Source organism: Pseudorca crassidens, chromosome 15 (assembly GCF_039906515.1).
Source record: "Pseudorca crassidens isolate mPseCra1 chromosome 15, mPseCra1.hap1, whole genome shotgun sequence".
Classification (NCBI taxonomy): Eukaryota; Metazoa; Chordata; class Mammalia; order Artiodactyla; family Delphinidae; genus Pseudorca; species Pseudorca crassidens.
In genome coordinates this window covers 26,373,955-26,400,311 of record NC_090310.1, presented here as the reverse complement: position 1 = coordinate 26,400,311, position 26,357 = coordinate 26,373,955, and the positions used below count along the sequence as shown (strand labels likewise).

General features: G+C 52.2%; 2 protein-coding genes across 8 annotated transcripts in view; one reads left to right on the top strand and one right to left on the bottom strand.

The window, feature by feature from the left end:
* The window catches only part of NDE1 (nudE neurodevelopment protein 1), a 55,826-nt gene extending 43,815 nt beyond the window's left edge, over positions 1-12,011 (top strand). Inside the window, exons 10-11 of one of the 2 annotated variants that reach the window (XR_010934936.1) lie at positions 10,346-10,470; positions 11,389-12,011. The gene's annotated coding sequence lies outside the window, so the exon portion shown is untranslated. Of the gene's footprint in view, positions 1-10,345 lie in introns of both variants that reach the window. The other variant, XR_010934935.1, reaches the window with a different exon arrangement.
* Positions 1-26,357, bottom strand: part of MYH11 (myosin heavy chain 11) — a 128,010-nt gene that overhangs the window by 7,735 nt on the left and 93,918 nt on the right. For all 6 annotated transcript variants that reach the window (XM_067706551.1, XM_067706552.1, XM_067706554.1 and 3 more), the window contains 25 exons: positions 23,947-24,140; positions 22,434-22,555; positions 22,241-22,310; positions 21,916-22,076; positions 20,432-20,540; positions 18,576-18,707; positions 18,278-18,484; positions 17,174-17,311; positions 15,973-16,096; positions 15,097-15,268; positions 13,371-13,583; positions 12,123-12,267; positions 8,950-9,156; positions 7,334-7,438; positions 7,093-7,245; positions 6,622-6,870; positions 4,887-5,099; positions 4,339-4,551; positions 3,961-4,122; positions 3,434-3,562; positions 3,044-3,132; positions 2,496-2,619; positions 1,670-1,878; positions 639-747; positions 389-561 (listed from right to left, as the gene is read on the bottom strand). In XM_067706551.1, the coding sequence (XP_067562652.1) occupies positions 389-561; positions 639-747; positions 1,670-1,878; positions 2,496-2,619; positions 3,044-3,132; positions 3,434-3,562; positions 3,961-4,122; positions 4,339-4,551; positions 4,887-5,099; positions 6,622-6,870; positions 7,093-7,245; positions 7,334-7,438; positions 8,950-9,156; positions 12,123-12,267; positions 13,371-13,583; positions 15,097-15,268; positions 15,973-16,096; positions 17,174-17,311; positions 18,278-18,484; positions 18,576-18,707; positions 20,432-20,540; positions 21,916-22,076; positions 22,241-22,310; positions 22,434-22,555; positions 23,947-24,140 (3,922 nt within the window). The remainder of the gene's footprint in view (positions 1-388; positions 562-638; positions 748-1,669; positions 1,879-2,495; positions 2,620-3,043; positions 3,133-3,433; positions 3,563-3,960; positions 4,123-4,338; positions 4,552-4,886; positions 5,100-6,621; positions 6,871-7,092; positions 7,246-7,333; positions 7,439-8,949; positions 9,157-12,122; positions 12,268-13,370; positions 13,584-15,096; positions 15,269-15,972; positions 16,097-17,173; positions 17,312-18,277; positions 18,485-18,575; positions 18,708-20,431; positions 20,541-21,915; positions 22,077-22,240; positions 22,311-22,433; positions 22,556-23,946; positions 24,141-26,357) is intronic.

Genomic DNA, 26,357 nt, shown 5'->3' with positions numbered 1-26,357 from the left:
CCCTGAATGGCAGTAGTGCAGAGAAACGCCGAGTCAGGGAAAGGTGGGGAAGAGAAAGTCCAGAAAAGAGGTTAGGGGAGAAGGGATTCTGCAGCTGTTGATGACACAGCGAAGAAAGGTCTCAGGAGATGGAGGTACTGCCGCCTCCTCCTCCTCACCTGGAGGATGGGATGGGAGCGGTTGTTAGGACAGAAGGGGTGCTGCTCAGAGGGAGGGCCCCTGTGATCTGGGCCCCGCCCACGTCCAGCACACGATGGTGCTGCATACGTGATGCTGAGCCGGAAAGCCACGAGGGCTTTGGGGAAAGGGGCTCTGAGCCACTGTGGAGGCTTCAGGCCGACCCGTGCAGCCAGCCCATGAGATGAGGCCCCCGGGGCTGGTCCCTCACCTGAGCTTGCTCTTGAGCGCCGTCACCTCGCGGCCCATGGCCTCGTTGCTCTCTGTGGCCTCATCCAGCTCCCGCTGCAGCTTCCTGCGGTTGGCGTTGATGCGCTGGGACTCTTCCTCCGCCTCCTCCAGCTGCCTCTTGAGTTGCTTGACCCTCGTGTTTCCTTTCTCAGCCTGTCAAGGAGAGGCCCGAGGGTCAGGGGGGTCTGTGGCAGGGCTTGTGGGGCTGGGAGGGGGCGGGGCAGGGTTACCTGCTCCTTGTACTGCTCTGCCATTTTGCGCTCGTCTTCCACCTGCAGCAGGGCCTCCTTCAGCTTCTTGTCCTTCTGCTTCAGCGACTTGGTGGCCGCCTGTTTCTCTCTGCACACACAGGGGGAGTGGGGATGTTTCGGATGGGGAGGGCCTCCCTAGCAGTCGGTGTGTAAACCAGACCAGCATGGCCCACGGTGGGCACTTTTCCTGAGCCCAAATCAGGGCTCATCCTGAGAATAATGTTCGTCCATGAAAAGGAATGAAGTGCTGACGTCGGCTACAGCATGGGGGAGCCTTGCAAACATGCTCCGTGAAAGAAGCCAGTCACAAAAGGCCTCGTGATGTATGATCCCACTTGACGAAATGTCCAGAATAGACAACAGAGACAGAAATTAAATCAGTGGTTGGCTGGGGATGGGAAATAGACGGTGATGGTTAAGGATACAGGGCTGCTTATTGGTGATGACAGCGTTCTGCAGTTGACTTTGGTGAGCGTGTGCCTATGAATTGTACACTGAAAGCCACTGAACTGTACACTTTAAATGTGTGAACTGTGTGGTATGTGAGTTATCCGTAAAGCCACCACCGAAAGCAAAAACAGTGCAAGGATCCCGACCCTATCTGATGGTCATGAATGTGCTGTGACCTTACAGCTCAGGGACCGTGCTTAAGTGAGAAGCCTTCCCATGTGTCTGTGGGCTGATGATTTGGATGTTTTGTGTACCCATTAATGTGACATCCTGCAGACACAACGTTAGGCAAAGTGACATGAGCTCCTGGGAAGTCTGGCTGACATCACTGAAGAGTCATGCTGCTTAGAGCAGCTAATGTCTCAGAGGCTTACTCCAGGCCAGGCTAGGGCACAGCACCTTCCTGTGTTCTCACTCAGTTCTCCCAACACAGCTGCAGCGCAGGTACCACTGAGCTGATTTCTCAGCCAGAAATGATACCCAGAGAGTCTGACTGACCCCCGACATCCCCGCCACTCACTGGCAAGCCGGCTGTCGTTCGGGCACTGGTCCCACCGTACCTGGCCTCCTGCTCGACCTGCTCCTCTAGTTGTGCGATCTTGGCCTCCAGAGCCGCAATGGTGGACTTGAACTTGGACTTGACTGCCCCCTCCATCTCCTGCAGCTTGCTCCGCAGCTCCTTGTTCTGGCGCTCAAGCTGCTGCCGCGCACTTTCATTCTTCTGGGCCGTGCTGCGCTCCGTGGCCAGCTCATTGTTGAGCTGCTCGGCCTGGGGAGGAGGGTGAAGGTCACCAGGTGGAGGGCTTGGGAAGTGCCAGACGGTGCACTGAGATGAACGGCTCCCCCCGCCCCGCAGCCCCCAGCCTTCGTTGGCCTCTGCGCAGGTCCCTGGAGCTGGAGCACCCAGAAGCCCTCCTCCTTCCCCTCCAGCAGCCAGCTCTTTCTTGGCCATCCTTGAAGACCCAGCTCAAGAGGCAGCTCTTCCAGGAAAAGCATCCCGGTGCCACCCAGGCGCCCAGGTCACACGATGGGTCCCCAGCGCCCATCATGGAGCTGGCGCTCAGTGACGTCACTGAGTGCTCACTGTTGTAAGGTGGGGGCTGAGGAAAGAGCAGGAAGGAGACCGCCAAGGCCCTTGTGGGTGAGCATCGTCTACTGGAGGGAGCCACCAAAGGAGGTGCTGCAGGCGGGGTGCTGGTGTGACCGGAAGGGGAGGGAGTGGACGCTCGGGAGCAGACGTGCTGGGTCTCTACTCTCCCGCCTTCGCATTCTCGTCCACCCCCACCGGGGCCTGGCACACAGGAGCCTGTCCTGAAGCCGTGTGAGGCTTGGGACGGGGCGGATCTGAGGCATGTGCTGCCCTGCTCCTGGCCGCCCCGGCCTCACCTGCTGTGTGGCCTTCCGGACTCGGTCACTCATGGCCTCCATGTTGCCTTGCTCTTCCTCCAGCTCCTCCTCCAGCTGCGAGATGCGGGCTTCCAGGCGGCGCTTCTCGTCCTGCAGCGCGTTCCTAAGGGAAAGGCAGCCGCTCTGGGGCCTCCAGCCTCCACTCAGAGGCTTAGAGAGCTTCCTCTCTTGGAGAAGCGATGCCTCAGGGTTGCCGCCTTTTATAACTGAGGTTCAGAGAGGCTTAGAGGCTTGTCCAAAGGTACATAGCAGGAAGTGGGGAGCCAATTGGTGTCAGCAAAGCCAGGCCTGGGATGAGGATCAATTCCCTCCTCCCCGACGTCCCCAGATTCCCTGTCCCCGCCATGCCGAATGAGTGAAACTGGCTACACCCTCAAATAGGGTGGAGAACCCCATGACCCCTGTCATAAGCTCAGCTGAACGTTCTATCATTTTCAGCATTAAATGGGGTCCAGGAGACTCTCCTCTGACTGCCTCTCCCTCATCATCTGAGTCTAGGGACCCCCTTCTCCCCATGAGGCTCATACCTTCCAGACACGCTGCTGGCCAGTTCCTCAGCCAGCTCCTCCTTCTCCAGGTCTGCCTGCTTGCGAGCCCTCTCGGCCGCGGCTAGATCCTGGACGGTGGCAGGTGGGGAGCAAGGAAACCTGCTGTCTGCCCGGAAAGGGCTGAGCCCACCCGAGAATCCACCCCGTTCCTGTCACCTGGCCCCCAGCCGTCTCTAAAATGGCTCGGCCTCCTCTGAGTTCAGGGGGAGGCCTGCAGATCCATCAGGGAGGAAACCCTGTGTCTTTCCCCACCCTCGCTATGGGGCCCACCCGTGTGGAATGCTGGACGAGGGTGCACAAGCTGGGGGTGCCCGGGGCTGCTATCACGGCATCCCCATCAGGGCTCTCGCAGCGAGAAGAAGCCTTTACCTCCTGTAGCTGCATGAGGTCTGCCTCCAAGCTCTTGGCCTTCTTCTCATTCTCTTTGGCCGTGGCAAAGATCTCATCCCGGGAGTTGCGGGCGTCTTCCAGCTCTCTCTGGAAGTCCTTCATCTGAGCCTGCGTGGTCAACAGGCGGGACCAGCTAAGAGGTCCTTACTCACCGAGTCCTGCTGCCCAAATTACCTTTCTGTGCCGACCCTAGGATTTCCCACGATTGACTGCAGAGCCCTCAGCCTCACGTGGCCAGGTGGCTGCCTGGGGCACGGTTCTGGATGGGCTCCGCAGACCTAAGAAGCGGTGCTGAGATCTGGGGGCCGCAGCCAAATGCCTGATGTTGCCCCCCCAAATGTTGCCCCCCCTTGATTGTTTCCCCAGGGCAGGAAACAGCCCCCAAAGCTAAAGGGTGATGGAAAAGCACCAGGTGACCAGGCACTGGCGACAGAGGGAGGCCTGTGTCCTCCCACTGCTGCTGACCTGGCTTCCCCCGCGCGCCCGGCCCTTGGGGCGTCACCCACCTGCAGTTTTCGCAGCTGCTTGATAGCTTCCTCTCTCCCCTTGATGGCCGAGTCGGCCTGCAGCTCCAGGTCCTTCAGGTCCCCTTCCAGCTTCTTCTTGGCCGCCACCGCCAGGGCACGTTGCTTTCTCTCGTCTTCCAGTTCCGTCTCGTACTCGTGAAGCTGAGCAAGGAGAGAGACGTGCGCTGCCGGGCAAGGCCGCCCCTAGGATCCCTTCCCAGCGCCCAGGTTTGCATAACCACCTGCAAGGTGGGTTTCTCATCCCCAGGACAAAGGTGAGAGATCAGAGTCTCCATGAAGCCAGGAAGTGGAGGTGGGAGGAAGGAAGCAGGCCGCCCCACCTCCCCTTCCCCCGTTTCCTTCCTCCTCACAGATTACCTGCCTCTGGAGCTGCCTCCTCTTTTCTTCATTCTGCTCATCCCGGGCCTGGAGATCCCGCTCGAACTGGCCCTTCAGGGCCTGCATGTTGACCTCCAGCCTCAGCTTGGCATCTTCTGTCGCCTGCAGCTCATCCTCGAGCTCTTCCAGCTGGGTCTTCATCTCCTCCATCTGGGTTTCCAGGGCTCGCTTGGACTTCTCCAGCTCATGGACCTTTTACGTAAGGGTTGACGTCATGAAGATGGTCGGGCAGCCCCCAGGGACAGCTCATCAAGGTCAGGGAGATGGCTTTTGCCACTCTCAAGATGCATGACCAGGAGTCCAGACCAGAGCCATCCTCTCGGAACCCTTGACTCAGAACCCACCCCCAAATGCAGTTCTCAACCAGGCCCCTTCTTTGCATCAGCCTGAGGGACTCCTTCCAATTCCTGAGTATTCCTTAGCATGAAGGAGGCATGGAGTCCCCTCCTTCCCCCGTGGACTGATAAATAGCACAGAGAGTGGGTGGGTGAAACGTAGACAAGCAAAGATGATGAAGAGCCACTTACGTTCTTGCCCACGTCGTCCTTGGAGCTAACCAGATCCTCCATCTCAGCTTTGAGCATTTTGTTGGTCCTCTCAAGCTCCTCTTTGGCTTCTAAGGCCTCCTCAAGGGCCCGTGCCAGCGACAGGGCCTTGGTTTCCTTCTCCCTGGCTTCTGCCTCGGCTCTGTCCCTTTCATCCGCATATTTGGAAGAGATGTTTTTCTCCTCAGCCAACAACTGCAACACAGCAGAAGACCCAGAGGTGAGCTCTAGGCATGCCTGAGGGTCGGCTGCATTGAACTGCAAATATGGGGAAGAAGCCTTGTGTCCTGGTGCAGGTGGAAGGAAGTCAGGTGTCTAAGCAAACAGTTTATAATAAGACTGCTCCCCGACTTCGAGGTCAACCTTCTGCAGAGCCAGCATCCGCTGAATCTCTGTGCTTGGAAGTCACTGACGCTGCCCATGTTGGTTAGAATGTGCTGTGACCGAGGTCAGGGTGACATTTAATCCTCCCAGAGTCCAATTATTCTTTTGTTTCATGGCCACAGTCGCTCGCTCACAAGAGTAGCCTATGAGCCGCGGTAGGGCAATGGTGAGTGGTGGATGGATCTGCACATAGTTCCCCCTCTGCCTGGAGAAGCAGTTCCAAGAACACACCATACTGACGTTAATCTCAGCTTTTGAAAGAGAGAGCAGTACAGGCCGTAACATCCAAAACCCAGACTGCCAGAATTCCACAAAGACAGGCAAGTAACAGGGACTCCCAAACAGCAGTCAACACAAAAACTCTCCACTGTTTGCGACAGGAAAATAATAAAGCAGCCTCAGACCCTGGGCCAGGTGATGAGACCGCAGATTAGAAGCAATGAGGACAAGCTGTCAGCACAGGGAAGGGATGGTTGGTAGAAGAGGGAAGAATCCCAAAGTACAATCCCAAAACTGAATTTTGGAATAAATCCCAAGTCACTTGTAAACCAAATCATATTTACTAAATCTGAGTAACATATATTAAAAGTTGGTATTTCGGGGTTTGGGTCATACAGGTGTATGCATTTATCAGAACTCAGTGAGTGTATGCTTAAGATTTACACATTTCATTGTATGTATTCAAGGGAAGAAAAAAATACTTTAAAAAATGAACCCAAGTTTTTATATGCAATGCTGAGGTATCAAGGGGAGATGTACAGATGTCTGTAATTTGCTTTGAAATGCATCCAAAAGATATAAATGACAGATGCAATACACCCTTATAAATAGTGTGTGATAAAGTCTGCGTGGTGAAGCATTAATGATTGAAGCCAGGTGGTGGTGTACAGGTGTTCACGGTATAGTGCTTTCCGCTTTGCTGTGTGCTCAAGACTCTCTGTGATGAAATGTTAGGGAACAGTGGTATTTCAAGGGTAGATCCTTTAAATTACTTGGAAATCTCAGCAGGCACTCAGTAAATACTCGCTTAGTAATAAAATCAGTAAACCTCGTTCCTTATCAGGGCTAGAGCCCAAGGCATGACTGGGTTTCTAGATGGCCCTTATGGTGGTGGGACCCGGAAAGTCACAGTCACTGAGGCTTTGCCACTCTCCTCCCTCTGACCAAGAAGCCCTAACTACTGTTTCACACAGAGCAGGCTAGGCTTCCATCGCATCCAGCAAAGCCTGGATGGGATGCTGACACACACGCAGCAGCCACACTGGATACTTTGCAGACCCGATTCCCCCCAGCCAGGGTCCATGAGCAGAGTGGAGGGCCCTCTAGCCCCTACCTGATCAAACTTCTTCTGCTTCTTTTCCAGGTTGGACACCAGTTGCCGCTGGTTGTCCAAATCAACGACCAGGTCGTCCAGCTCTTGCTGAAGCCTGTTCTTGGTCTTTTCCAGTTTGTCATAAGCAGCTGCCTTCTCTTCGTACTGCTGGGTGAGGCCTTCAATTTCCTTCTGGAACCTCTTCTTGCCCTCTTCCAGGGATTCCACGGTGCTGGCAAAGTCCTGCAGTTTCTTCTTCGAATCGGAGAGCTGAAATGGCAGTGTCCAGGGTGGGGTGAGAGGAGGGTGGTGAGGGATTCCCATCCCTGCGCCCCTGAGAAGCAAAGACCACCGACTCATTGAAGAAACGCAACAGCAGGGGGAGCCAGCGAGCCAATCAAAATGGCGCCACCATTCTACCACAATCACATCGGAGCCACTGATCTACCCTTAAGGGCTCAGGCCCAGAAACGCAAGGACATGCAGGGGCACCTGGATGTTCAGAGTGGAGATGTGGCGCTCCAGGTTCTGCTTGGCCTCCATCTCCTCATCCAGCTGGTCCTGTAGGCTGTTCTTCTCATCCTCCAGCTGGCGCAGCTTGGTGGACACATTGAGCTTCTGCCGGGTTTCTTCTTGAAGCAGCTCCTATGGAAATGACACATGGAAGTCTAGCGGCCCACCCCCAGGAAGGTCGTACCCCAGGTGCCTCTGGCTGATGTGGCACGATACCCACCTGGGTGTCCTGGAGCTGGGACCCAAGGGATGCCACGTCCTTGGCCAGTTTGATGGCCTTCCCCTCTGCCTCGTTGAGCAGCCCCGTGACACTCTCAACTTCATTCTGAGGGTGCCAAGAGACTGGTTAGTCGGAACCTCTAGAACAGGATCCTCATTAAGAGGAGCCCTTTGTACTCAGTGATAGGCCTTGGGGTATCCACTGCAAAATACCCATGAGCTAGGCGGCCTGGTCATGGTCACTCCATGCCCCCCCCAGGGAAGCACATCACGTACAAGTTGCAATCTCTGGCTGTAGACTCTGGTTCTAGGACCCTGTTAGAGCCCTGTTAGACTGTAGTTAGACTGTGCTGACTGGGCCCTGATCCCTCTAAATGGATCCTGGATCCTTGCCAAGGTTGGCAAAGATGAAGCAGCAGGTCTGAGGCTCCAGACACTGAACAATGTTCTGGGCTCACTCACTCCCTAAAGTTGGGGAAGGGACTGCAGGTGGCACTTCCACTTCCAGGGGTCCTGTCCCTACCACCCCTCTTCTTCACCCCTGCTCTTTGCCCTTTCACTGACCCTTGTGGCAAAACCAAAGACGCAGACACTAAAGGTAAAAGCCTTCTAACTTTCCTCTGCCTTTTACTCCAGGAGCTGGTATCTCTGAGCAAGTCCTTTCGGAGATACCTGCACACCATCTGTTCTCTTCCCATTTACAGTAAGGATGTAAATGATCTTGACTCCACTCCTTCAGGACGTTGCTTGTCTTAGGATAGCAAAACCCCTGTGCCCAACTGCATGTGGAAAAATTCATACTTAACGCTGCCCTGCACCCTCATCCCAGGCTCTAGGTGCATTAAATCTTTATCAGAGGTGGGGCCATATCCCACGAATGGCAGGTCAGGCCAAATGTCTATTCAAAGCTAATTAAGACCAAAGAAAACCAGACCATGTCATTCTTCAGCTTAAAACCCATCAGTGGTTTCCCATCACTCAGAGTAAAGACCAACATACATATAATGGGGCCTTGAAGGCCCTGTGTCCTCCGGCCACAACCTACCTCTCCAATCCTATTTTGTGCCACATTTCCCCTTCCATTCGGCATCTAGCTCTACTGGCCTTACGTGATCTCTTCTAATTTCCCACTTGCTGCCGGGCCTTTACACATGCTGCTCCCTCTGCCTATAAGTAGATAGACTTCTTACCTGTCAGACTATACATCTTAGGGAAGCCTTTCCTGACCCCTCCTCCTGCAGCCCAGGCACCCATATTATTTACACTTATTGCATTATATGCCTCTGCTTTCCAGCATCATTTTACATTCATTTATGTGGTTATTAACGTCTTACCCTCCACTAGTCTGGAGTTCTCCTGGGGCAGGGACAGTGTCTGTCTGCTTCCTTGCTCTTGTATCTCAGGATTAAACATGGTGCCTGGCATACAGCAGGCACTCAATAAATACTCACTGAATGAGTGGAAGAGAGTTTTTAAACATTAAATTGAATAGGGCGACCATCTCATCTCCCCAAGGAATGTAACTAGAGGAAACGGACTAGCTTTGCCACGAGAGACGCTTTGTTACCCGGAAGAGCCTCATTCCTCAAGGGTCGGTCCCAGCGAAGCCTGCCTCACCTGCAGTTTGTGGACCTTGTCATTGAGCTCGGCCCGGGCCCGTTCCCCATCGCTGCACTTGGACTGCAGCTCCTGCAGCTGCACCTCCAGCTTCTTCTTCTTGTGCTCCACCTCCTGCTTGGCTTGGCTCAGGACACGCAGCTCTCCAGCCAGGTCTGCGTTCTCTTTCTCCAGCGCCTGCTTGTTCTTGTCCAGGTTGGCCTTGGCCTGGCCAGAGAGGCAGAGGGGAGGGAAGGTGTTACAGCCGTGGCTGAGTGAGCATTTAAGATAGGGACCTGTGCTGTCGGGGGTTCTTTCTCTTTCCTTTCCCCTCCCTCAGTAAGTCCAGGGACCTGTGCCCCCTGCCTCAGGGGAGGGACACGACACAGTGAAGAACACACAATCACCAGTAAGACTTTTTGGATTCCATTTTCCTAAAGCTCAGAGGTTGCAAACTGGCATCCCCTGGGCTGCATCAACCCTGCCATCCTGTCCTGTTTAATCCATGCAGTACCTTTTAACATTTTAATTAAGAAATACCACATAAAAATCTGGATTCCCAGCTTCTCTTTTTAAAAATCAAATGTTCTATTTCATGGCTAGGTGGTGGTTACACTAATGAATACATTTGTCAAAATTATTGAACTATACATTTAAAATTGGTGAATTTTGCTGCATATACCTCTGTAAGTCTGACTTTCAAAAAAACAAACTAAAGATCTGGAAACAGAGGTCTTGCCTTCCTCCAAGGTAACAGTCAGCTGGATCTACATAGCAGCCAGCCCTGTAAATAGGGCAATCACACCCCACTTGGCCCCAGTCCCCACCATTCCCTATTGTCCATCAGATTTATCATTGAATGTACACTGCCATTTCTGTGAAAGTTTAGAGAAAGTTATTTTATCTAACTAGCTCATGTAGGTGCATGAGTTTCTCCAAGAAAAAAAGAAGTATTTTGGGAAAAAGCAGAAGAAGGGAGGAGCCTTCTCCCAGGGCTGTAGGGAGGAGGAAAGAAGCAAGAGAGAAGTGTGGGTCTCAAGAGCAGAGGAAGCAACAGTGGGCTCATCCTCAGCCCCAGGAAGGTGTTGTGCAGTGTCCAGGCAGCCTCAGAAGCCATTCCTCTGCTCCAGGTGTGACTAAGAGCTGCTGGGACCTCAGACAGGGACAAAGTGCCTCTTAGGGTAATAGTGCAGATTGATGAGCAAGGACCCTGGGGGACCTCACGGGATCTGGGCTCCCCAAAAACCTTTTTCCCAGAATGGTGGCAACGCTATACACATGTAAGGGGATTCAAGATAGGAATGATGTTACAACTTTTTCCCAACAATCTGAAAAGTTGCTAGAGGTCAAATAGTCCTCTTTTTCAACGCTCCTGAGATGGTGGACAGGCGTTCCCAGCCTCTTCTTTCTTATACAGGTCAGACGTGGATGCTGTCTGCTGGTGGCGTGAACAACTGAGTCTTTCCAAAGAGGCCAGGCTGTGAATCCGGGGTGTGGCTTCCAGCCCCTGCTCACCTCTGACAGCCACCTGGCTCGGTGCTGGTCAGTTACCTTTCCAGGCCCCACTCTTCCAAACACAGAGTAAGAGGGACACATACACCTTACCACTGTCTGGAGGCCTTACTATTCAGAAGGTGGGAAGAGCCCATTTGGGTTCAGATTCTATCACAATAAAAAATAACTTCTGAACATAAAAAAGGGAAGACAATTAAAAGGGGAAATACATGTTGTAGATAAAATTAGCAAGGGCTTATTTATCCAACACATATAAAGAACGGACAGAATGCTGAAGATTCATATTCAGACCCCATGTGACAAGTGACAAGGGGACATGAACAGGCGTCCTTTTCTCCATTTGGAGCATGAGGGGTGTTCAGTCTGGCACAGCACGTTTCAGCGTGGGGCCTGGAGATTTGCATTTTAGCAAAGGTCATGAGTGAAATTAAATGAGTCAGTGTCCGTAAAACTTTGGAACAGTGGCATATAAACAGTGCCGTATGAGGGATTGCTGGCGTTATTTAAATGTACGGGAAAATTCTGAGATTCTGATAGAACCGGTCGTGAACCAGCTCATAGAAGAACATTTACTTTGATTGGCGATAGAAACAAATGCAAACTCCAACAATTTTTAGGTAACGCAACAGCCATTTAATCTAGAAAGTGCAGGGGGGAAGCCGTAGCTCTGAGGATGGTATAATTCAGACTCTTAGGGAAGCAACCTGGCAGGATGTCGTAAGCTAAAAAAATTCCCTCCTGGGAATGAAATACAAGGAAATTCTCCAAAGGGAGAGAAAGTTCCCGATATGAAGCATTCAGAGTAGAGCTATTTAACTGTTTCAAGTCCCATATACCCCAAGTAGCCAACCATGGGAGAAAGAAAGATTAGATCTAGCCATTCTCAAACTACACCTGCGGACTTCCCTGGTGGTGCACTGGTTAAGAATCTGCCTGCCAATGCAGGGGACACGTGTTGGAGCCCTGGTCCGGGAAGATCCCACATGCCATGGAGCAACTAAGCCCGTGCACCGCAACTACTGAGCCTGCGCTCTAGAGCCCGTGAGCCTAAAGCCCATGCTCTGCAACAAGAGAAGCCACCCTAATGAGAAGCCCGTGCACAGCAACGAGGAGAAGCCCCCGCTTGCCGCAACTAGAGAAAGCCCGCGCACAGCAACGAAAACCCAACACAGCGAAAATAAATAATTAAAAAAAAAAAACTACAGCAGGGAGAGCTGTCTTGCTACTCAAATCAAATAATGATAGTCTTCTTCTGATCTGCAGAGAAATGAAGATGGCTAGAAGGTTCTCAGTGTTGTTAACTTCCCAGAAGTTGTGCTAAACTTTGCTTATCCATAAGAGCAGTGTATAGTATACCCTACCCTGGAGAGGCTAAGAAGTGGGTCCAGAGCCAGACTGCTTGGACGCTCGCTGACTAGCTGTGTGACCTCTAGGTGCTCTGGACCTCAGTTCCTTCATGTGTAAAATGAGCTTCATTGTGCCTATCCCAGTGGGTGGTTGTAAAGATTAATCAGCAGAATATACAGTAAGCACTTAATAAATGCTGGCTGTCATCACTCTCATTCGAATTGTTGTAGCTTGTTATTGGTCTCAGTATAGACACTGATATGTAGTTATTTGAAGCTGTTGACATATTGTTCTTGATATTTTGTTGTCACAAAAAAAGCATCGCAACTCACCCTCTTGAACTGCTCCAGCTGCTCAGTGAGCTCCTCCACGGCCTGTGTGTGCTTCTGCCTCATCTCCTGCACCTGGGCCTCGTGGGACCGAGTCTCCTCGTCCAGGGCCTTCTTCAGCATCGACACCTCCTGCTCCCTCTTGGCCCTGGACAGGAAGAATACAGTGGCTGGCGGTGGAGGAGACAGCGGTTCACCTCAGACAGTACTGTGCAGAAGAACGAGCGCTCTCCCGGGTGACCTTGGGGGAGTCACCTAACCTCTCTGGACCTGGAATTTCCTCAAAACGAGGAGCATGCTACCTGCCCAGAATCTCCCAGGGCTGGCAAACAAATACACAAAATACAGCACACGATATTGTTGGAAGAATGCAAAGTGAATTGCAAACTGTACCGTAAATATTAACATTAGCTCTTATTTACTGAGCATGCACAATATGCCAGGCCCTGACCTAAGTTCATCTCTCATAATATTCAGAGTGACCCTAAGAGGCAAGAATATCATCGTTTCTATTTTATAGATGAGGAAACTAAAGCTAAGAAAGTAAGCAGCTTGCCCAAGCTGTTGAAACCATTGTGCTAGGGCGAGAATTTGAACCCAAACAGTCTGACTCTGTGCCCATGCTCTGAGCCATTGCACTGGGCCAGTGGGAATGGAGAACATTGTGCTGGCTTCTAGGCCCAGGTAAGTGATGTAGCACAAAACCCAAAATGTGGGAAATAATTCTCCATGTTAGCGCTTGATACAGGGTGCACTCAAAGCACATCTGTGTATTTGTTGAATGAATAAGCAATCTAGTTTCACTAAAGTCAGGCAGTAACTTTCATTATCTGGCAGGTGACCCGTTCTTATGGTGGGTTTTGTTTTTGTGTTTTTTGGTTGTTGTTGGCTGTTAGCCTGCAGTGACTCTTTAATCAGAGACCAATCTAATAAATATTATTTTGAAAATTTAACACACACAGGAAAAGACAGGAATGAAATCCCCCAAAATGTTAACTGTGGTGGGACTGGGGGTGATGCTTTTGGTAATCTACTTTCCTACAGTTTTCAAATCATTCTCTAATTGAGTATATCCTCTGACTGTGATGCAAAATAAGATTAAAAGTAAGCATGCTTATATTAGTTAAAGCAAAATACAATCAGGCCGATAAACGTAGGGCCTGAGGAATCCCATGACCGAGAATCTGCTCGGGTTTGCCCCTCTCCACCGTCGCATCAGCATGGCGGGCCAGTGGGGCGGGGGCCCCTCACCTAAGCTCCTGTTGGGTGGCCGTGCTGTCTAGCGTGTCCTCCAGCTCCGTCTTCAGTGCTTCCAGCTCCTCCCCGAGGTCCCGCTTCTGCTTCTCAGCTTTGCTCCTCGCGGCCCGTTCTGAGTCCAGGTCCTCCTGGAGGTCTGAGATGTGACCCTCCAGCTCCCGGATCTTCTTCAGGGCGTTGTTCTTCTGAGCGATTTCATCATCAAGCCTGCCGGGGACGGATCCCCAGAATTAAGACCCTGGGGTCCTGAGCCCCCTGCTATCCATCCCACAATGTGGCCAAAAATGGCTTTATGGAACCAGCCATTTGGGTTCCATACATATCAAAACATGTTTCGCTCATGTCCCGAGACACAGCAGACCACTTCTTGCCATGCTAGACGGATTGGAGGCTTATGGAGAAACGTGGTTTCCAAGGGCTGATGTAAAAAACAGGTCATGCTGCACGTGTGCGTGCGTGCGTGTGTGTGTGTGTGTGTGTGTGAGCGAGAGAGAGAGAGAGAGAGAGAGAGAGAGAGAGGCAGAGACAGAGAGATATAGACAATACAACGCGCTGTCCCAGACTAGCAAGGTGCCTTGTCTACATTAGGAGCCTAATAGATGCTTTCTGAATGTTAGACAATTATTCCTCCCTGGCAACTACTGGTTTATTCTTTCTTCCATCTGCTCAGTGTCTGAGTTCTGCTACATGCAAAGCTCTTAGCCAGGCACTGCTTGGGGGTGGGGCGGGGGGGATGTTAAAACCGGGGGAGGCAGTGACTGGGGGTCAGTGTGGGACATGGGGAGCCTTGTCTGAATGGCACGGAAGGGAGCTCCCTCCTGACCACTGTGGAGCTGCCTCTGGTTTTGCCCACGATGGATGGAAAGGGACCCTCAGGAGGGAAGGCACGAGGTGGCCCATCACCCTCGCACTGTCACATGGCACAAACGGGCTGAGAGAGAGCTGGCCAGGGGATCAGAGAATGGATCCCAGCCTGTCTCTCAAAAGCTGGGTGACTGTCACATGTCCCTTCACCTCCCCTGGCTCAGCTTCCTCCTCAGTGAACGGAGGTAACAGCTACATACCTGGCCAAGTGTCTGCAAAGACACTGCTTGAGCAGAACTTAGCGTACGGCGAGCAGGCTAATACCCATTAGTTGTTGCTGCTGTAATACCCCCGGGGGGAAGCCGTTAGAGTGAATCCAGCTCAGAGCTGGGAGAAGGGGGCACAGAGGAAAGGGTGTGGGACACACCTCAGGGGACGGGCAGACTCTGAGGACTGCTGCACGCTGTGCGTGGGACAAGAAGGAGGGTAAAAGATAGGGAGGAGACACATTCGCAAAAAGAAGGACCTCAGAAGGAGGGGGCGGGGGACAGGAGGGTCCTCTCAGCCTCAGACCCGTGGTGTTTGCGGTGCCAACAGAACAGACTCCGTGCACAACCAGAAATCCAGAGCTGGGGTATAGACGACAAAGGCTGGGCACCCAAGAGGCAGACACAGTGGGAGAAGAGAGGATGAGTTTGGAGGGAAGAGAAGAAATTCAAAGGCAAAGTTCTGAAGGTGCCAGCAGGACTGAGAGGCACCCGGGAGGCCTGGCCTGGACCACCTAGCATGAGATGGAGGCCTGCCTGGAGGAGGAGGAGGAAGACCGAGGCCCCCCCCCCCCCCCCCCCCCCCCGCAGATCGGCAGTGGCCCTCAGGGCACCAGCACACACTGGACCTGCCCCGCCAGCCTCGCTACCTGCCCAGGGCTGCCTGCAGCTCCTCCTCCTTCTTGGCCAGCTGCATCTTGAGCTCAGCGATCTGCGCCTGCAGGTCGGCTATCTGCTCGTGGAAGTCGCTGGCCTCGCCCTCCAGCTTCCTCTTCAGCTTCTCCAGCTCCTGCCGGCTCTTCTCCTCCTTCTTCAGCCGCACTACAACAAAGACAGGGCCCCTCAGGAGGTGGACACTACCAGAGAGACCCCTGGAGGACGAGCCTTTCTGCTCAGGCATTTCACATGGAGGAAATTCACACTCACACATCCCCCCACTGGTAACTGTCCCGCCGGCACCACTGTCTTGTGGAAGGAAAGTCAGTCCTGGTGACAAGCACCTTCTGGAATTAACGTGTGTGTTCACTAAGGGTGAGCAGGCAGCTGGATAGGGTTGTCCCCTTTCTGCAATAATCTTCCATTCTCAAATTTCCTGTCTGATATTCCTACTTTTAAAATGTCCACTCAAAACATCACTGGGGGACTTCCCTGGTGGCATGGCGGTTAAGAATCCGCCTGCCAATGCAGGGGACACGGGTTCGAGCCCTGGTCCGGGAAGATCCCACATGCCGCGGAGCAACTAAGCCCGTGCGCCACAACTACTGAGCCTGCGCTCTAGAGCCTGCGAGCCACAACTACTGAGCCCGCACGCCACAACTACTGAAGCCCGCGTGCCTAGAGCCCATGCTCCACAACAAGAGAAGCCACCACAATGAGAAGCCCGTGCACCACAACGAAGAGTAGCCTCCACTCGCCACAACTAGAGAAAGCCTGCACGCAGCAACGAAGACCCAATGCAGCCATAAATAAATATATATATAATTTTTAAAAAAACAAAAAAAAATATCACTGGGTAGCCGTTTTACCTTCCAGTTCTGAAATCATAGATTCGTGCTTATTTTTCAGCTTGGTAAGATTCTTGGCTTTTTCTTCCTCTTCTGCAAGATTTGTTGTTAAGTCACTAATCCTCTCTTCAAGGAGTTTTCGCTCCTTTGGGGGGAAAGAAAAAGAAATATCATTCATTTTTTCCTTTTCTCCAGGGTCTACATTTCACTGTTAGTAATTTCCAGATAAACAGTTGAAAGGAAAGCCCACATTATAACCAAATGCAACCTAGAGTTTTCAATGGGGAAAGAGAAGTTCCTTAACAATAATAATTTCCAAAGATTGACTACTCCTCATCTCAGGCCCCTCCACCCCTCAACTTCATGTCCCAGCCAGGGGGCCCCTCTTTCCTTTCCTACCACAGGCCAGCTCCTCCCAGCCTCAGGGCTCTTGCACAGACGGGACCATCTGCCTGGGATGTGCCTCCACCCCCTCTCCTTCTAACTGCTTCTCACTATTCAGTCCACTTAAATGTCACTTCCTCCAGGAAGCCTCCCCTGAATCCCACCCCCCATCCCCTAGTGCTCTGGTCTTATAAGATGGTGAACACCTCCTTCAGAGTCCTGATCACAACGGCAATTAACGTTTGTGTGTATGATTATCTACTTGCTGCCTCACTAGGATATAAGCCCTACGAGGACAGGGTCCTCCTCCACAGTGCGTGCCCTGCACCTGACACGGACTGGCTCGCAGTCGGTGCCCAGCTCAAAGGACTAAAGGTAGTCCGCCTCAGTGGGGCTGCTTAGTGGTTACTGACTAGGGTGACCTAGTCATCCTGGTTTACACTGGGACATTTCCGTCTTAGGGGCTGAAAGTCCCGCATCCCAGAAACCCTTCAGTCCCAGGACAGCTGGTTCCCCTATTACCAACTGCAAATGGACGGTGAGAATGTGAGAGGGGCCCCTGAATCCCAGGCACATTGCCCTCCCACCCTTGTACAACTTGGGGGTTCCATCGGTTGTGGTGTTTCTGAGACTTGCTCCGTGGCAGCCCTGGTGCTGGTGGGACCCCATCCATGGCACACCTGCATCCAGACGGCAGTCACAAGGCCGCCACGTCAATGCTGGACGTAACTACTTGCTCAGCCTTCAATTCCTTGTCTCTGACTAAAAAGGGAAGGCATCTGGAGTCCTCAGCCCTCACGAGCCTGTCATCTTAACAAAGACGCTCAACCCCACTCACTTTTGACAGTTTATTGTTCTGATCATCCATGACCAGAATATCATCCTCCAGTTTCTTGATCTTGGCCTCAGCCGTGACCTTCTCAAGTTGTAGCTTCTGCCTGGCAGCTTCCTCTTCCTCCAGCTGTTCTTCCAGGTCCTTTGTGGGGGAAGGAAAACAATCACAGCCTTGCTTAAAACAAAGTCACTCTCCCGGAGCTCTGGGGACTCATGGATACAGAGGCTTAGCCTGATGGCCCCTGTAGTGCTCTGCCATCTCCTTTCATCACAAAGAAAAGGTTTGGGTAAGCCACTTTTCTTTGTGGAGCCTCAGTCTCCTCCTCTGTAAAATGGGGATAGTAGATACCATGGTGGTTTAAAAATATGTCCATAAATTCTTTGATACTCTTCCCTTCAAGAGGTGGAGCCTAATTCTCCTCCCCTTGAGTGTCAGCTGGACTTAGTGACTTGCTTCTAACAAATAATATCAAGAGGAAGTGATGGAGTGTATAAGTCAGAGATTAGGCTATAAAAGGCTTTGCACCTTCCTCCCTGTTGTCTCTTCATTCACTCCATCTGGGGAAAGCCAGCCGCCACGTTGTGAGGGCACTCAAGCAGCCCTATGGAGAAGCCCACATAGTGAGGAACGGAGGCCTCCTGCCTACCGTCGTGTGAGTGAGCCATGTGCAAGTGAGTCCTCCAGCCCCAGTCCAGCCTTCAGATGCTGCAGCCCAGGCTGACATCCTGACTGCAACCTTGTACGGGGCTCTAAGCCAGAATCACCCAGCTAAGCCACTCTCAAGAGTTACGACGGTGTGAGATAAATGTTTGTTATTTCCAAGCTGCTAAGTTTTGGGGTGTTTTGGTTCTGCAACAATAGCTTACTGATACAATTACCCCTCATCCAGGGTTGCTATTAGGAAGAAAGGTGTTTGCACATGAAAGGCAGGGCAGTAGAACTGAGCAGCTTCCAAGGAGACCTGTGTGGGCAGATGGCGGTTTCTCTCCGAGCCTTAGTCTCTTTCTCTGTCCAAAGGGGACATACAACGTCAGATGCACCTCACAGGCCTGCCGTGAGGGTCAAGGGATTTCGTACCCACCGAGGGCTGCCCCTGCAGTGCCTTACCAGCATCTGCTGGGCCATCTTCTTCCGTTCTGCCTGCAGCTGCTGGCCCCTGTCTTCCTCCTCCTCCAGGCGGGCCTCCATCTCATGCAGGATCTCCTCCAGCTCCTGCTTCTTGGCTGCCAGCCGGACCCGCATCTCCTCGGCCTCCGCGTACAGCTCCGTCTCTGCCTGCAGCTGCTCCTGAAGCAGGTTCTTCTCCTCAGTCAGCTGCATGCAGAGGGTGGGGAGACGGCCCGTGAGCCCCACAGGAGCAGGCGTCCTGCCCTCCACAGCCCCAGCCAGGCTCCTGGCCCGGTACCTGCGCGTGTTTCTGCCCCAGCTCCTTGAGCTCGCTTTCTGCCTTCTGCTGCCGCTCCTTGGTCTTCTGCAGCTCATCCTCCTTGGCCTGCATCTCCTCCTCCTGCCTCGTCACCTGAAGCAGGGGCTTCACCTGCACACAGAGGGTCAGCCCGTCACTTGCTTTCGTGGCACAAGGGAAACACTCTCATAATAAATAGATCAGTGGTTCTCAGCGAAGGACAATTTTACCCCACTCTCAGATCCTAACGGGATATTTGGAAATTTCTGGGGACAGTTTTAGCTGTCACAACTGGGGTGGGGAATGCTACTGGCATCTAGTGGATATAGACCAGGGATGCTGCCCAACATTCTAGAATGCTCAGGACAGCCCCCCCGACACAGAATTATCCATCCCAAGATATCAGCAGTGCTGAGATTGAAAAATCCTAAATTAGAGCAATGGGAAAAGGTGCAAAGTGAAAGGAGACAGTCTCCTCTCCCCCCATTTAGTCCCATCCTGAGAGAGAACTGCTGCCGACAAACTGATATGTTTCCCTCCAGAGAGAAAAGGAAAGAAAAATCCCCTACATCCGAACTCCCATTCTCAGCATTGTCCTACACATGAAAAAAAAAAATACCTGAGATCACGCTGCCCAGTGTTACATGCTGCTTTTTTTTTTTGGCTGCGCTGCACGGCTTGTGGGATCTTAGTTCACCCACCAGGGATTGAACCCAGGGGCCTGGCAGTGAAAGCGTGGAGTCCTAACCACTAGGCCGCCAGGGAATTCCGTACTTGCTGCTCTGATTACTAAAAGCTATAAGATAATTATCACCCCATGCTGTCCCATCAGCTTTACAACTTGACGTTTAGATAACCATCATTTTTAATGGTTGAAAAATATCCCATTGATGGATGAGCTGGTGTGAGTCAGTCTGCCAGGGCTGGGCACGGAAATTTTGCTCTTGAAAATGAATGCCCTTCATTCTTGATTTTCTTTATTTCAGATGGTTTTCTGAGAAGAGTTTTCTAGAAGTTGGGTCAGTGGGGATGAACATTTCCAAAAGCAGCTTCCCCTCACTGCTCTTCACCAAGCTGACTCCTAACTCCTGTGTTCAAGCCCTGACTGGGACTAGGGGAGCCCCTGTCAGATACACTGTGGCTTCCTTCCTGCGATGACCCCAGTCTGCCATGGGCATTGGTTCCTGTGCTGACCCCATCTGCTTCCCCACTTGACTAGAATATTCATGAGGCCAGGGCACCCCTAGCACCTTGCATGTGTCTGGTGCACAGTAGTTCCTCAATACATACTTGCTCAGTGCCCATTTACACACTCAAGGGCACCAAAGAGAAAGTCATGTCTGTCCCTACAGAGCAAGTCTTTGCACGACTGGCTCATGACAGCCAGCGATGCTGCAAGACCAAGTTGTACCCAGAGAAACAAACAATGGATATACACAACAAGCTGGATGGAGGGATCTCCAGGGAATGATGCTTCGTGACAAAAGCCCATCTCAAAAGGTGACATACTGAAGGACCCCGTTTATATAACATCCTTGAGATGACAAAATTATAGAAATGGAGAACAGATTCGTGCTTGCTGGGGCTATGGAGGGAAGTGGGTAGGGCTCTAAAGGCGCAATAGGCGATCCTCGCGGTGACTGAAAGGCTCTGCATCTGGGTTAAGGTCATGGCTGTAACCCATGTGCCAAAGAGGGGGCCTTTCTCAGGCCCGGAGAATCGCCAAAGGGCAAGGTTTGGTTTCGAGCCCTCAGTTGCACACCTGCTGTCAATCACCTCCAGTTCCACATGGACAGCGTCCAAGTGAAGACCAAGGACTGGGAGGGGGGTGGGGGGTGGGAGAAGGAGGCACTCACTTTGGTGAAGAGCCGCCACCACTGCCAGTTCCGCAGCTTGAGGTAGGCAGCGCAGTTCCTCTGAATCACCTTCATGGCCGTCAGCTGCTGCTGCCTCTTGGCAAAAGCCCTGGGGAGAGGGAAGGGGAGCTGTGAGAAGACCTGCTTGGCTCCACACACACCTCACTGTGTTGTCACGGCATCCCGCCCCGCGGCATCCCGAAGGCAGGGTGCTTCTCTTTGGCCTGTGATTTAGTGACTTGTACAAGGACGTCCCCCATTCTCTCCAGCCCAGATTCTCCAGGAAGCTCTGAGCATCAGCAAAAGTATACCATCTGGAGGCCAGAGCCTTTCTCAGTGGACAAGGAAGACCCAAGGCTCACAAAATGCCCTGGGTTCAGATCTGTGGTCCTGACAACACCTAGGAAACTGATCTATGCTACACCATTCCTAAGGGGTGTCCTCCACCCTCCGCTGTGCCACATCTTCCCCAAAGCTGAGTGTCTGACAAACCTATCCTTTCCTCAGATAATTTAAAATCCCAGACCTGACACAGAACCAGCACTCTTCCTACTTAAGGGCTACTGGGTTTGAGAAACCACAGAACAGTGAGCACCATCCTCTCGCCTCTGTGTGGCTGCCATTGCGGCTGCCATCTTGGATGTGGGTGAATTTGAAGAATAAAATTGCCCCAGTTAGTCTGGAGGTGGGAGGGGTGGCAACAGAGAATTTAGTTATGAAAGTTAACAGTTTAGGTCTGTCCCTGGACCAAGAGCTCCCCAGATCTGGCCTTGACCATCCTGGGTCTACTTGACAATGAATCAGCTTGACACAGTCAGGGCTCTGCAGATGAGTGCATGGTCCGTACCTCCTGAAGACATATGCCCTGGACAAGAGCTACTCTGCCAGCCCCTGTGTCCTGTTTGGGGTGTGAGTTTCATGGAGGAACTGCAGCCCTCACCCAGCCCCCAGGATTCCCAAAACAGGGGGCATCAGGCCTTCTAAGACTTTGCCTTATGAGTCCCACTTGGACATAGGGGTATAGACACAAATACTCTTTCCTCAGACACTTTATCATATTCTCACATTTCTGAAATGATAGCCAGCCACTGTTCTCAACCCTTTTCATGCAGTATTTCATTGACCCCTCATTAAAAGAAGTTTATGAGGCAGGAATGATTATGTTCATTTTCCTGAGGCTCAGAGGTAGAGTAACCTTCCCAAGGTTCTTCAGCAAATAAGTAGGGGAGCCAGGGTGAGAACCCACGTCTAACTCTCCAGAGCCCATGGTCTTAACTCCTTCCTGCCCTGCCCTTATAACTAGTGCATATATTTAAAGTGGTAGCATTTCTCTCCCCCAAGAAAAGGCTGCCATTCAATCAATGATGCATCTTAGAGCAGTGGCCTCTTAGAATCAGAAAATCAGAACATGAGGCCAGAAAGCCCCCGAAATTTTGTATTTCTGGTCTGTGTTTGCAAGGAGGCGATAGCGCGTGGGTCTTTACTTTCTGGCCAGGTAGCCGCGACACATCGCCTGGAAAGCCATGATGACGTCGGTGATCTTTAAGTCCCGCTCCTCTTCTAGGTGGGCCAGGACGCCAGTTCGGAAGAAGATTTTGCTCTGCCCAATCCTGTACAAGTTGGGGTCGAGTTCTAGGGCTTTGATCTGCAGAAGGAAGGAGGATGAGAGTTCCCGTTCTCGGCTATGCCACTTGGCCAGGGGTTAAGTGTGTTTAAGGAGGGTCCCACCCGGAGCAGCTGCGGGAAGTACCGCCAGAGGCCGGGAGGTCTGCAGTTGGATATTTGGGGTGGGGCTGGGGCTGGGCTCACCATCAGAATGCAGGCCTGCTTCCCGTCCATGAAGCCTTTGGGAATGGCGTTTGCGGCCAGGATCTCATAGCTTGAGACATAGGGCAGGAGTCACCAACTGAGTGAATCTCTGTCGTCCGTCTGTCCCTCCACCCAGCCTGCTCACCCCCGTCCCACCCGCTGCCCCACCCGTGCCTGGCCCCAGTGGGCTCACCGTTGGCGGAACTCCTGGAAGACGATCCTGTTAGGGAATCCCTGGCGGCAGATTCGGATGCCTTCCAAGACCCCGTTGCACCGCAGCTGCTCCAGCACCAGAAAGGCGTCCAGCTTTCCGGACTGCAAAGACGCAAAGGGCAGTGGGCCGCCGGGGCCGCGGGGAGCAGCAAGCCCCAAATCTCAGGCCTGGTGACCCACCTCGCCAGGCCATGGGGGATCACGGGGCACCAGGTGAGAGCTCAGCTGAGGGTTCTGGTGCCACCTCTCGTACTTGGTGGCACTAGCATCACCTGGGGCTTCCTCCTCGTCACTTCTCCCTCCCTCACTTCCTGTCCATCACCAGTTCTATGACTCCTACCTCCCAAATATCTCCCCATCTACACACTTCTCTCCACTACCATTGTCACTGCCATCTACTCATCCCCATCTTCTCCTGTCCCAATGATCACAACAGCTTCATACTATCTTCCCACCCTGTCCTGACTCTCTTATCCCCTTATTTGGTTTCTAAAATGTGAATCTGATCATGACTACCCCTGCTTTTAAAAGGCAGACCGTGTACCCCGGTCTGCCTTCCCTTTCCCCACAGACCCAAGCTCTGGTCCACCCACAGGAACTCCACAATCTAGCCCCACCCACAGTTCCAGCCTCAGCTCTTCCCAATCCCTGCCTCACACCATCACACGTCAACACAAAATGACCCACCTAGCGTTTCCTTGCCCAGACCCTTCATTTCTCACCTCCACGCTTTTGCTTATTCTGGTCCCTCTGCCTAGGGTGCCGTTCCCACGCTGCTCTCAGCATCACCAACTTCCCATTCTCTAAGAAGCTTTCTCGGAGCCCCCAGTCTCAAGTGGGAGCCCCAGCTCTTTGGTGTTCTCGTAATTTACCCAGATAACATCATGGGTGTCAGCTGTCTACCTCTCCCACAACCTCAGCAATACTGACATCTTGGGCTGGATAATTCTCTGTGGTGGGGGACTGCCCTGCCCACTGAAGGATGTTCAGCAGCATCCCCGGCTTCTATGCACTGGATGCCAGTAACTGCCCCCTCCCCGTTAAAAATGTCTCCGGACGTGGCCAAATCTCCCCTGCAGCGGAGGGAGGGCACACAATTGCCCCCAGCTAAAGCACCCCTGCCCTAGATTATAAGAAACCTGCAGGCAAGGACAATAATTTATCCAGCACCGTATCCCCAGCTCCTGGCACAAGTGGAGCTCAGTAATTATTAGCTGGAATAATGGACAAATGAGTGATCTGATACCCTGTGCAGCCACTCCAGGGCTCAAGGTCCCCGGGGTGCATTCTCCTTTCCTCCCTTGCCTTCTTTTGCCTCCAGGCTGGGAAATGAGCGCCTCTTACCCATGTCAGATGGAGCCCTCGGGGTGGTGGGGTGGTGGTCAAGCTTTCCTCCAGCCCGTGTACCCCGGTCTGCCTTCCCTTTCCCCACAGACCCTGATGATGTCCTGGGGGGACCTTCTGACCCCCCAAGAGCCGGGTGGTAGCCTCACCCTCTTCTCATGGTTGGGGATGATGCAGCGCACGAAGTTGGGGGTGGTATTGCGCAGCGTGGTCATCAGCTTCCCCAGCTGCTCCTTGTAGAGCTGCCCCACGGTGCGGAACATGCCCTTCTTGGTCTTGGAGGTGCTGGGCAGCGAGCTCTCCGTCATCTTGGCCATCTGGTCCAGGCCCACGATGCGGTCCACTGTGGGCACATGAAGGGTGATGTCAGCCCACCCAGGGAACCTGAACCTCCACAGCAGGCCAGGGGACCAGCCTGGAAGGTTGAGACCTCAGGTCCCCTGCTCCCTTGTGGGCACCATTCCCCATTCTTTCCTCTGCCAGCCAACACCTTCCCTCCAGAGGCAGGTAAATGGAGGCACAGGGGCCTTTGCTTTCCAAGTACTATATTATCTATTTCTGAAACCCCGAGAGCTCCTAAGTGACAGAAAGAACAAATTCTCTCTGACATTGTCACAGAGACGTGGGAGTAAATCCTGCTTTTGCCACTGCCTTGGCCTAGCGTCATTTTGTGCCTCAGTTTCTCCTTCTATGAAATGGAGTTGATGACAGCATCTACCTCCCAGGGCAGGAATAAGCGAATAAGGCATGCGAAGTGCTTACTTCCCTGCCTGCCTTCAATCCTTCATCCACCAACAAATATTTATTGAGAGCCTACTGTGTGTCAGGCCCTGGGCATACAGACGTGAACAAAACACAGACCCTGTGTCCCCCTGACCCCAGCTCATATCCTATGGATATTCTAATGGAAGGAGAAGACAATGATCACACATGTAGGTTTATAATATTTTGGGTGGTGAAGGTGTGCTTAGAAAGATAAAGCAGGGTTAAGGTGGGTTGGGAGTGATGGAGGTGATCTCTTAGCATGATGGGGGTGTCTCTCTGATAAACTGATATTTTTGAGTAGAGACCAGAAAGTAGTCAGGCAGATATCAAGAGAAGGAATATTCTGGGTAGAAGGCATAGCAAACACTCCAACATAGGAATCTGGCACTTTGGTAAGGGCTCAACAAAGCAACAAAGAGTGGGTGGTGGTATTATTATCATTATTACTACTATCATCACCACCAAGACTCTTTTTCTTTCAGAATGGAATGAGAGACTCCTACTGGCCCAGCAGGTGCTGCACATACCAAGCCCAATCCTGACATTGCTATAAATTTCCCTCAAAGCACAGCTTTTGCTGTATCCCACAAATTTTAATAAGTAGTGTTTTCATTTTCATTTGGTTCAACATTTTAAAATTTCCCTTGAGAAAATTAACAAATGACAACACACTTCTAAATAACACATGGGTCAAAGAAATTTGTTCTTTGACCCACTGTATTTAGAAGTGTGTTGTTTAACCTCCACATATTTTCAGATTTTTCAGTTATCTTTCTTTTTTTTTTTTTTTGCGGTACGCGGGCCTCTCACTGTTGTGGCCTCTCCCGTGTGGAGCACGGGCTCTGGATGCGCAGGCTCAGCGGCCATGGCTCATGGGCCCAGCCACTCCGTGGCATGTGGGATCCTCCCAGACTGGGGCATGAACCCATGTCCCCTGCATCGGCAGGCGGACTCTCAACCACTGCGCCACCAGGGAAGCCCTCTTTCTGTTATTTCTAGTTCAAGTCCACTGTGGTCTAAGAGCAGACATTATATGATTTCTATTCTTTTCAATTTGTTAAGGTGTGTTTTAGGGTCCAGAGTGTGGTCCATCTTGGTGAATGTTCCACATGAGCTTGAGAAGAACATGTGTTCTGCTGTTGGACAACACAGACTACAGGTATAGTCAATTATATCCAGTTGGTTGATGTGTTGTGGGGTTCAACCCCACTGGCATTAGACCCCACCATTTCTGCTCCTTGTGCTCAACTAGGCTTCATGTAATAATGTCTTTGTTTGTCTGCCTCTCCCACAAGACTGTGGCTCCTTGAAGGAAGGACTTGCTGAGTTCATCATGAGTCCTAGGTGTGAGGTATGACCCAGGTTGAGATGCTGTTACCCCATCCCAGGGCCTTGACACCCAGGAAATGTTGGCAGAACTGAACCCCATGCCTAAAGCAAGGGCAGCCAGTCCTGTAGGCCCTAGGCCCACAGGCTGTGTGTCAAGAGTGAAATCTGCTGTGGGCACCGAGGTCCAGGGACAAAAGCAGTAAAGCCCACCACCCCTAATAGTCATTGCAGCAGCCGATATATACTAAGTCCCTACTATGGGCCAGCAGATGCTAAGTACTTCACCTGGATGATCTATTCTCTAATTCTTAAAGGGAACCGAAGTGTGGTCCCCAAACCAGCAGCATCAGCACCACCCAGGAACTTGTTAGAAGTGCAAATTCTCAGGCCCCATCCCCGTGAGGAGGCCCAGCGATCATCTGAGTTTTAACAAGCCTTCCAGGAGATCCTGATCCACGGTCAAGCT